The 10,970-nt window shown below is 29.2% G+C and overlaps 3 protein-coding genes across 3 annotated transcripts; 2 read left to right on the forward strand and 1 right to left on the reverse strand.

Annotated features, from left to right (window-relative positions):
- Nucleotides 1-5: 5 nt before the first annotated feature.
- Chro.20080 (DNA mismatch repair protein, C-terminal domain) lies at nucleotides 6-1,097 on the forward strand. The annotated part of the gene is made up of 1 exon (XM_661203.1): nucleotides 6-1,097. One exon carries the CDS (start codon nucleotides 6-8, stop codon nucleotides 1,095-1,097), a length of 1,092 nt encoding a protein of 363 aa, XP_666295.1.
- Nucleotides 1,098-3,218: 2,121 nt separating this feature from the next.
- Nucleotides 3,219-6,659, forward strand: Chro.20079 (hypothetical protein). Its single annotated transcript, XM_661204.1, has 1 exon — nucleotides 3,219-6,659. The coding sequence occupies one exon, from the start codon at nucleotides 3,219-3,221 to the stop codon at nucleotides 6,657-6,659; it is 3,441 nt and encodes a 1,146-aa protein (XP_666296.1).
- A 1,334-nt stretch (nucleotides 6,660-7,993) lies between these two features.
- Chro.20077 (hypothetical protein) lies at nucleotides 7,994-10,903 on the reverse strand. Its single annotated transcript, XM_661205.1, has 1 exon — nucleotides 7,994-10,903. The coding sequence occupies one exon, from the start codon at nucleotides 10,901-10,903 to the stop codon at nucleotides 7,994-7,996; it is 2,910 nt and encodes a 969-aa protein (XP_666297.1).
- Nucleotides 10,904-10,970: the final 67 nt, after the last annotated feature.

The raw sequence follows: 10,970 nt of genomic DNA on the forward strand, positions 1-10,970 counted from the left end.
TGGATATGGATGAGAACAAGGATAAGAGCAAGACCAAGGACAAGAACAAGGAAAAGGACATGGATAAAGGTAAAGTTGTTTTGAATCAGGTAGTTCCTAGGAATTTAACAAAGATTCGACTAAAGAATTGTATTCCAGTAGAATCAATAATGGAGTTGAGGTATAACAAGGCAGAACAAGAAGGAATATGGAATAATAGAAAAGGAGTTTGTATACATTTTGGTGGAAGATTTAATAAAAAAAAAGTGAATAGAGATGAAAAGAAGTTTCTTCCTAATGAAGATATAACTCAAATTATTCATAAAAATGAAAGTGGAGTTTCTGAGTTAAAAAATACCGAAAATGATCAAAATAGTAATCGTTGTTTTAACTTTAAGAAGCATCTCTTTAATCAATTACAAGTTATAGGACAATTTAACAAAGGATTTATCTTGACAAAACTTTCTATTAAAGAAGAACAAAATTATATAAATCATAAGAATAATGAAAGAAATGGGAAAAATATGATAGAATCATTACATATATTTATAATAGATCAACATGCATCTGATGAAAAGGCTCGATTTGAGAAGTTAAATAGTGATTTAAGTAATATCCAAACTCAAAAACTTATTTCTCCACTTTCTATATCTTTAACTCCGTCTCAAGAACAATTAGTAATTAGTTATAAAGATATCTTTGAGCAAAATGGATTCAGATTTATATTTAATAGTAATAGTGAAATTGGATCCAGAATTCAACTTACTCAATTACCAGTAATTCTTGGTATTCCATTGAAACAAATTGATTTCTTGGATTTACTTTCCCAAATTAATAAATATAAAGTGAGAGTATCTATTATTGATGATTCCAAGTCAAAAGTTTTAGATCTTCCAACACAGATTTCCTCTAACATTAGTGTAGAATGTAGGCAAAATAAACGACTAATGGAGAAGAGAACCAACGAAGAATTAGATGAAAAAGAAGAAGAAGAAGAGAAAGAAGACTCAATTTCAGTCTCAACTGGAGACCAAGAAAATACTAATGTCACATTATGGTGTCCATCAGGTATTGTTCCAAGACCAAGAAGGATTTGGTCAATACTTGCTTCCAAGTAAGTTTAGTCATATAAGTGTCTATCTTTTTTTTTTTTTTACTTCTTAAATAATTAATTTTAGAGCTTGTAGAAGTGCTGTTATGATTGGAGATGATCTTAATCTTCCAAAGATGAAAAGTATTGTTAAAACTATGAGTACATTAAAGTCGCCTTGGAACTGTCCTCATGGCAGGCCATCTATAAGACATTTAGGGCATTTCTCAGCTTTATAATCCAGAGTATATAATAGGAATTTAACTAACCATATAATTTACTAACTAATTCACTAATGAGTTATTCACCAATAAATATTTCAAAAAAACACAAAATTTAGATAAAGATTGGTCTCGTCAAAACCTGTCACGATATTGATATCCTCTCATTCCTCCTACTCCTCATTCCTCCTACTCCTCATTCCTCCTCCTACCACTACTCCTCCCACTCCTCCTCCCACTCCTCACACTTATCTACATCCTTCTTTTCTCCACACCCATTTCCTTCAAAATTCTCTTCTTCGCATTTCTTTTCTTATTTACATTCCCACTACCATCGCCACTCATTCAAAAAAAAATTTAATAATAATCTACATGTTAACCCTAGCCATGCAAAATTATTTGTTCCCAATTTGCACGGGCTAATTCAATTATTAATTTTCATATAAATTACGTGTTAGGCGGTAAAATCCTGCGAAATTATTATTATTATTATTTTATTGTTTTATTTCTTAATAATAAATATTAGAAAAGATATAAAATGTCAAGAAAATAATTTGTCTAAATGAGACTTGGCGTAATAATATATAAATTAAATAAAAAATAATAATGATTTTGATACTAATTAAAGGCCAATAACATTGGAAATCAATAATAGTAAAATTAAAAATAAGTAAATTAAATATTGTTTGAATTTCAAGGACGGAAAAAGAAGAATAAGGGGAAAAAAAAAAGGAGGAAAAAAACACATAAATATATAAGAGAAAAAAAAAGTAATCTTGGAATTACATATATATAAATATATATATACATATATTTAGATATAAATAAATAAATAAATATATATATATATATATATAATTTATATTTACTATATATAAATATAATATATATATATATATATTTATATTTACATTTACATATATATTTATATCTTAATGGATGTAATATTAGAGGTTAAGAAACACCTATCTAATAATTGACATACTTAACAAACAAAAAGTGATTAAAATTAATACCTTTTGGAATATAAAAAATAAATAAATAATAGCAAGGTGATTGTAAAGGTGAATTAGAGAAAAAAGGGAGTTGGGTCTCATTTTATTCTGTTCATCCATATATTATCACTTTATTATAATTATCATTCTCTATTACCTCTCCTTTTTTTATTTCTTTGGTTAAGGGAGAAATAATAATTCTATAAGGACATTTAATAAAATATATCATATTATATTATATCCAAATTAAGCAGATAAATCAGTGAGTGAATTGCAACAGGGAGAGGGAGAGAGGGTGAGAGAGAGAGAGAAAGTAAACTTTTTTTTTTCTTGTTTTATGTTGTCAAGAAGTTGAAACTCAAACCCTTTAATTAAATTGTTGGTCGTCTTATCTTATAGGAGATGAATTAAAGTGTTTCATAACCTTAACATTTATACGTACAAGATAACAGCAGCTGATTGGACTAGTTATATATATATATTTATATTTATATGTTAAGTATTAGCACAAATACATACTATTTATTAGTAATATTCGAATGTATGTATTAATGTGTGAATACAAAATACAATATATAATATACAAAAGACTAATCAGTGTTGTTACATGTTTACATTAGATCATTGATTATTGACTAATTCAAATTGTGTTCTTAGTTAAGAGTATCAAAGAGATTACTGTTTTAGAAGGACAAGAAATAAATCAATAAATATATTTTATACATATAATATTAATAAGAGGAAAATAATTGGATTAAACATTTCTTCTTGTTTAATTTTGGTATAAATAATATAAGATTTATGCATGCATTAACATTCTAAATAAACAATATATAAATCAAAAGTATATATATAAATATATTGTTTTTTTTTTTGAAATAATTAAAGAAACTATTATTAATAGAAATTTTGTTCTTTTTAAGGAAAAGAGCAATGACGAATAAACCAAACGTAAGAATTTCCGAGTCTGGCTTGGAGATTGTAAAATTCTCTAAAGGAATACAAGTCCAAGCAAGAAATAATAGAGGTACTAGATATTTGAATTACAAACTATTAATTCGAAAAATACGTTGGGTTTCTGAGCAAGAGTCTCAAGAGAATTGGACTGAAGCTCAAAGATATGATTTAATATTTAAGGATATACTACTGCGAGATATGAACAGAATGGACGCAATGTATAATCGAGATATCAATTATATTAGGGACTTATTATGCATCTTGTCTAGAGACATTTGGAGCCTATTATTATCTTGTCATCAAAATTTTGGTCAAATGAATGTTTTTCATGGAGATCATTTTAATGAGAGTATTGGAAATGTTAATCATAATAATAATAATAATAATAATTGTAATGGTAATACATCATTCATGTTCTTTTCATCTCTTTCAAATATAGTAAATCCTGGTATAGAAATATCAGTACATGATAAGCGAGTCATAGAATGGCTATACAACTTATTAGAATGTTGTGGCAAACTCGCAAAATTAAGATCTTATATTATTTGGAATAGTATTGCCGTAATAAAAGTACTAAAAAAAAGAAGAAAAAAAGTTTCAATCAATAGACATATAAAAAATCCATTGGATGCTTATTCTTTGTTAAACTCTCACGAATTTTACAAAAGTATTACTTTGGATTACTTGAATAAGAATTTAAGAAATCTAATGCTTAAAGTGTTTAGAAAAGATATGTTTTCTGATTATTGTCAGAAATGTAAAAAAAAAACCAGTGAACCTATTAAAAGTATATGTAATCATATACTATGTTGGAAATGCATTATTAATGTGGATGAGATATTTTATTTGGATTCAAATACATCAAAAAACGATTTTAATTTGAACCCTAGTAATAATAGTAATAGTAATGCATTACAATCTCCTTCAATAATTTCGAAACAATATGATTATGAAACAGGTGGATTATTAAATGTTTCAGATCAAACAACCGTATCAAATTCCGTGAATTGTTGTTCCCCATATTCTTTTAAGAAGATAAAGAATCGTCCATTTAAGAATTGTCCAATTTGCCATACAAAGTGGAGTAGAAATCCAGAATCTCTTCAAGTAGAAAATAAATTTGTTAAATTATGTATTCAACATTATTTAAATACAAAATCATTAACAGGGATTTTAGATATAGATACTGTAATTCAGTCATCAGTGAGTAATGTTGGTTTTATTTCTTCTGATGATGAAACCGAGGATGAATTCAATATGGAGGAAGAATCAGGAATCCAAGATTTTGATTTGAATTCTATTTCCGAACATAACGTGAACAATGGCAGTGACAATAATAATGATGGCTTTTTAGATTCTATATATGATTTTAATATCAGTACCTCAGATACCGATATTAATATGGGATTTATTAATAATAATAATAATAACAAAAGTATTAACAATAATATTTTTGGTATGTTATCATGTCGTCCATATTCTTCATCAATTTCCACTATAACTTCGTCTAACCAAAGTTTAGATGATGGTTTAAGTAGTTCCGGGGGGAATTTGTCTGCTTCAACATCAAATTCCAATATGAATTCAAACCCATCTTTTTCATCGTTTTCAGCGTCAAACAACTCGGTGGTGGAGATGGGTGGCTTTGAGAGCAGTGGTGGTGGCGATGTTGGTTGTGGTGGTGATGTTGGTGGTGGTAGTAGTGGTGTTAGTAGTGGTGTTAATGTTGGTGTTGGTGTTGGTGGTGTTGGTATTGGTGGTGGAGTTGGTAGTAGTAGTAATAATAGCATTAGTGGTAGTAGTGGTATACCAAGTCCGCCTCCACTTCCAGTAAGCTGTAATAATAGCTACTCAAGATCTTTGAATTCCAATAATTTAGTTCAGAAAATGTCACATAGTTTTTTACAAGGACAAGAAGCGGAGTTTAGTCGACTTGGATTTGGTTTTGATATTGGTCTTGGTCTTGGTCCTGGTCCTGGTCCTGGTCCTGATCATGATCATGATCATGATCCTGATCATGGTTCCAGTTTTAATGGGACAATAGAGGAAGGAGAGAGAAGAGCAGGAGTAGGAGTAGGAGAGGAAGAAGAAGAAGAAGAAGAAGTAATAATGGGAGGAATAAGAGGAGAATTCAGAGCTAGTAATATGAATACTAGAGTCATGAAATCTTCTTCATCAGGTATGGATGTTTCTTCTTTTTCAGGTTTAGGACAAAAATCTTTCAAGAACTTAGATAAGAGTGTTATGGATATATCTTCACAACAACGTAAACATAATTCTATGCAGAATCGTCTTTTAGGAGGAGGATGCATCCAAACAAGAGAAAATGAATTTTATTCTGGAAGATTAGGAGGTACTTTTTCAAATGGTAGATTAAATGGTAATAATAATATTAATCATACAAAAAACTTAATTGGATATAATAACAAAGAAGGTAACTTTTTAAATTTTGATGGAATAAGAAGATCAGGAATGGGAATGATAGATGTTGGTAGATTCCAAAATTATCAATCTTCATCAAAAAAAACTCACCAAAATAACAATCACTTTAATGGCTTTGTTAGTAATAATAATTATTATAATAATAGTTATTTTAATAGTAACGGTAACGGTAATGGCAATGGCAATGGTATTGGTAATAATGGATACCATGGATGGTCTCATAACCAATATGGACAAGGCCAAAATGCTAATCGTAATGTAAATAATAATCATCAATATTTACATTTTGCTCAACAAAGTTTAATATCTAATCAAAGTTGTTTTACTGGTAATAATACTTCACCATTTCAAACATCTTGGAGTTCAAATATGAATAATCGTCGTAATAATAATAATAATACTAATTATATGAATGGTATTCAAAATATGTCATCTTTATATACAGATCATTCTAATAGTATTAATAATTTTGATATGATAAATTCAAACTACGATTATTCTGGGCTTCATTATAGTGGTAGTGTTAGTCAACATAATGGTAATAATAATAATAAATCATTGTTATCATCTTCATCATCTTCAATAAAAAGTATGTATTCTCAAAATAATGGTGAAATCCATACATTTCCGTCAAATTTACACAATAATAACATTATTTGGTCAAATAGTGGTGGTAATTATCGTCGAAAATCAATGAATAATAATAATAATAATAATAATGATAGTAGTAATAATAAAAATAATAACAATAGTAATAATAGCAATAACAACAATACTAATACTAATGATAATAATGATTTACAAAAGATATCATCTTGTAATTGGAATCCTTTTACAAGTGATCATTTAATTGGAAATGGTGAATTTTTACAAGAATATTTTTCCAATAAAAATAACAAAAATCATAATTTCAGTGAAGAAATTGTTTCTTCTGATTCAAAATTACTTGATTTATTCAGAGGCCTTGGTGTTTAATAATAGTAGTTTTTACTATTAAAAAGAAGAAAAAAAATTTTTTAACAGAATGTAATTCTAAATTAATTAATCAAATTTTTATAATTTTCTTATATCAATATTAATTTTAATATTAATTTACATGAAAATTAATATTAAAATTATTCAAGTTAAATAAAGGGGAAAGGCGGGAAGAAAGAAATAAAGGAAGGGGGGTTCAATATTATAATTTTGCATGCAACCAAATTTATAATTGCGTGGTTTTTTTTTTTTCCTTTTATTCTTTGTTTTATTTGGGTTTTGAATAGAAAAGTAAAGGGAAGAATTCAGGATAAAATAATGGTATAGTTTTTTCCTAATTTGATTAACTAATGGTGGGATGAAATGGAGTCAAATAAAAAATAGAGGTTGTTTAATTTTTTTTTTTAATTCCTTTTCTGTGGAAAATATTCTCAAAGCTCCAAGTCTTTTTTTGGTTTTGAAATCAAATATTAATATAATGTTACAGATATTTTATGTTATATGATAATAAAAAATATTTGTAAATGTATTCTTTTTCTTTTTTTTTTTTTTTGTTAATATAAAGTTACTATGATATATATAAGAAAAAGAAACAAGAGATATTTCTGATGATATATAAATTGATGAAAATAAATATTGGCATGAATCGAGAAATACTTAATTATTCTTAATTGATAGATTTATTGATTTATATTAATACATAAATATATATCTACTTATTTTATTTGGTTAAATTATAACTAAATAATTAATATTATTTCTTAATTAATCCATAATTACTATGTTAAATTTGTTATTAATAAAAGGTACGCTACCCCCATCTCTTTCAATTTTCACATGAAGTTTTTTCTTTGGGAAAAATAAAAGAAATAAGAAAGGATTGAATAAAGTCAATAACAGTTTTTGTCTTAAATATGACTTATCTCAATTGAATTTTTTTTTTTCTTTTTTTTGATAAAGGAAAGAAAAAGAGAGTAAAACTTGTATAAAATAGACTGAAATTAAAGAAATCACAGAATATAGCTAAATATATATATATATATATATTACATATTTGTATTACATTATTTTGACTTCAACTATGTTTTGCCCTATTATGTAAATTAAAGGAAAACATTATTATTATTATTATTATTACTACTATTAGTAATTTAATACTATAATGAATAATGCACACAAAAGGCGGGAAGCGCCTTTTCAACAAATGAAAATTAATCAAGGAAATTACTTTAAAAGTAAATGTAGAAAATTGTTTTTTCTTAAAAAAGGAAAGGGGGGGAGGAGGAAAAACAATATTGTGTTTTAGATAGTTTGAATTATTACTGTTTGCTAATTTATATGATTTGTATATTCGTGTTACTGTTATTTTGAGAATTTTCTTGAATGTTTTTACTTGTTTCGTTTACTTCAGTATTTTCCCCTATTAATGGTCTTTTTTTTTGTGCGGGAATGGAAGAAATGCCAGCCAAGTCATCTTGAACTCTTTGTTGTTTTAATGAATCAGAGGAATTTTCGCATAGAATAGAACCACTTCCTGAAGTGCAAGATTGTATCTCCATTGAATTTTGACTTGAGATAGAATTTTGGGATTGACTCAAATGAGGTAGTGTATGTGGTGGAGGTGGTGGTGGTGGTGGTGGAGGTGGTGGAGGTGGCGGATGAAGAGGTTGCAAGGTCATTGCTGAAGTTGTCATTATTTCACTTGAGCTTTGCCCTGATACTCCTGAAAAGCCTACAATGCTTGGCAAGTTGTTACTTGAAGCTACTGTGTTATTGTTATTATTATTATTAGTAGTAGTAGTAGAAGAATCAACTAAAGAGGAAGACGTAGTTGTAAATGTAGCAATAGTATTATTAGAAGTTGTAAAAATACCAAATGCAGCATTATCTCCAGTAACTCCACCCGAATTGCCTTCAGTACCAACACTTTCGGAAGGATTTATAGAGTTCACTGAGGATGTAGCAACCAAAGATGACGAGCCACCTCCTCCTCCCGTTCCCATTCCTGTTCCTGTTCCTCCTCCCGCTCCCGTTCCCCCTCCTCCCGCTCCCGTTCCCCCTCCTCCTCCTCCTTCAGACTCGATCCTCAAGATGGAGAGTTTTGCTAACTTCAAAACTGTGTCAACCAAATTTTCTGTTGCTTGTGAAATGCTCTTAATCTCCTGAGCAGTAGGCTTACAATTCAAAGAACTACTGCTATTACCACTACTTGTGCTATTGCCATTATTGTTACTATTGCTACCATCCTGTGAATTACTTGAACTGGAATTCAAACCCATACCGCCCATATGGATTTGTGGTTGAGTCTGAGTTTGAGGCTGACTCTGAGTCTGACTCTGATTCTGATTTTGAGCCTGAACTTGGGAACTGAGTCTCTTCAAGTCATTCTCCAAACGAGTGCACTTATTCCTTTCCTCTTTCAGTTTCTGATTAGTACTCATATAAACCTTCCTCAACTGTTCCATCTGCTGTTTAGTTAACTGAAGTTCTTCATTACTTACATGTTCTTGTTGTTTCTCTGTCTGTAATTTCTCTATCTCCTGGGCCTTTATTCCTAAAGAATCACGCAACTCCTCATTCTGAGTCTTAAGCTTACTTATCTCTTCCTTCATCTGAGTAATCTCATTTGGATTCATATTTTCATAATTCAACAAAACTCGATTATACTGCTCCTCCCAAGATTTGCTCAATGCTGATTTCTCCTCACAAAGAGATTTTAAACTCTCTACTTGGGCTCCAAGCTTAGAAATCTCACATCTCAAAGGATCACTTTGTCTTGATTCTTGCTCTAATTGCTTCTCCAAATTACTATGTCTCTCTGTTGCTTGTATTAATTCTCGTCTCAATCTATCATTTGATTCTCTTAATGTTACCAACTCCCCAAGACGAATCAAAGTACTCTCATTTGCTTCAGCTTTTGATGCAAATTCAGATGCTCTCTCTAATTCCTCACTTAATCTTTTCTGTAAAACCTCATTCTCTTCACGCAAAGATTTCCTTTCAAATTTTAAACGCTGAATCTCTATCTTTGACTCATCCAATTTTGCATCCAACTCTTCCACAGAACTTGTCAATGTTTGTACTTTTCTCATCAATAATAAAGAAGCTGTTACTGATGATGATGATGATGATGAGGATGAGGATGAAGATGTTGAACCTCCTCCTGAACTTCCAAGTACTCCATTCACTGATGATTGTATTGATAACCTTCTCTCATCAGATACTTTATCGTTACCTTCAATAATATCAACACCATCTATTAATGAAGATGAAACCATTGCCATATCCAACATATTCTCCAAATTACTTGGAAGTTGATTCTCAGTCTTAATCTTATTCATCATATCCCTCAAATTCTGATAATCTGTCTTTGCTATCTCATACTTTTTAATATAAGATTCTAATTGACGTCTCAAATTAACTATATCATTCTGCATCTCCATTACCAAATTTGTACTCTCATCATTTGATTTCTTTGATTTATCTTGTAAATTACTTAATTCCTCCTTTAATTCCATACATTGCTTATTCATATTTTGAAGTCTCTCTATATCCAAACTATGCATCCTTACTATATTTTGGTACTGACCCCTTAAATCTTGTTCCATACGCCTTAATTCATCCGTCTCTTTCTTAAGTATTATATTCTCCTCTGTTACTTGTGATAAATTATCTCTTAAAACTGCTTCCCTCTTTGCTATCTCTTCATCTATTGATGATATCCTTAAAGTCATTGCTGATATACTCTCATTCAATCTAGTCAGCTCTTTTTGACTCTCCTCTTCCATTTGTTTTGCTTCCTCTCTTCTTGATTCTAACTCCCCTTTCAAATTCTCCTCTATTATCTTCAATTCATCCAAATCTCTTGTCTTTGTCTCTAATTGTTTCTCTACTGATTGTACCAATTCTTTCCAGTAATTTTGTAATTTCCTACTTTCTTCTAATTGTACACGTAATTTAGATACCTCATCATTATCGATACCTGAATGATCTTTAAATCCTTCATCTGAATCATTCAAATCTATTTTATTATCACTAGATGAATGAATACTATTTCTTGTAGAAATTCTTCTTTCTGGATATTCTGAAGAAGATAATGATAAATTAATTAATTCTCCTATTGGTGAAGCTGATATACTCTTTCTACTCTTTTTTTCTTGTATTTCTTCATCCTTTTGCATCTGAGCTAAAAGTTTCTCAAGATTCTCTTTTTCATTCTGTAAATCTTTAAGTTTAGATTCCATATTCTGGTATTTTTCATGCTCTGATCTTAATTGCTGTCTTAATCTTTGAGATTCCTCAAACTCTCTC

The sequence above is a fragment of the Cryptosporidium hominis genome (genome assembly GCF_000006425.1).
Source record: "Cryptosporidium hominis TU502 chromosome 2 CHRO012030, whole genome shotgun sequence".
Taxonomy (NCBI): domain Eukaryota; phylum Apicomplexa; class Conoidasida; order Eucoccidiorida; family Cryptosporidiidae; genus Cryptosporidium; species Cryptosporidium hominis.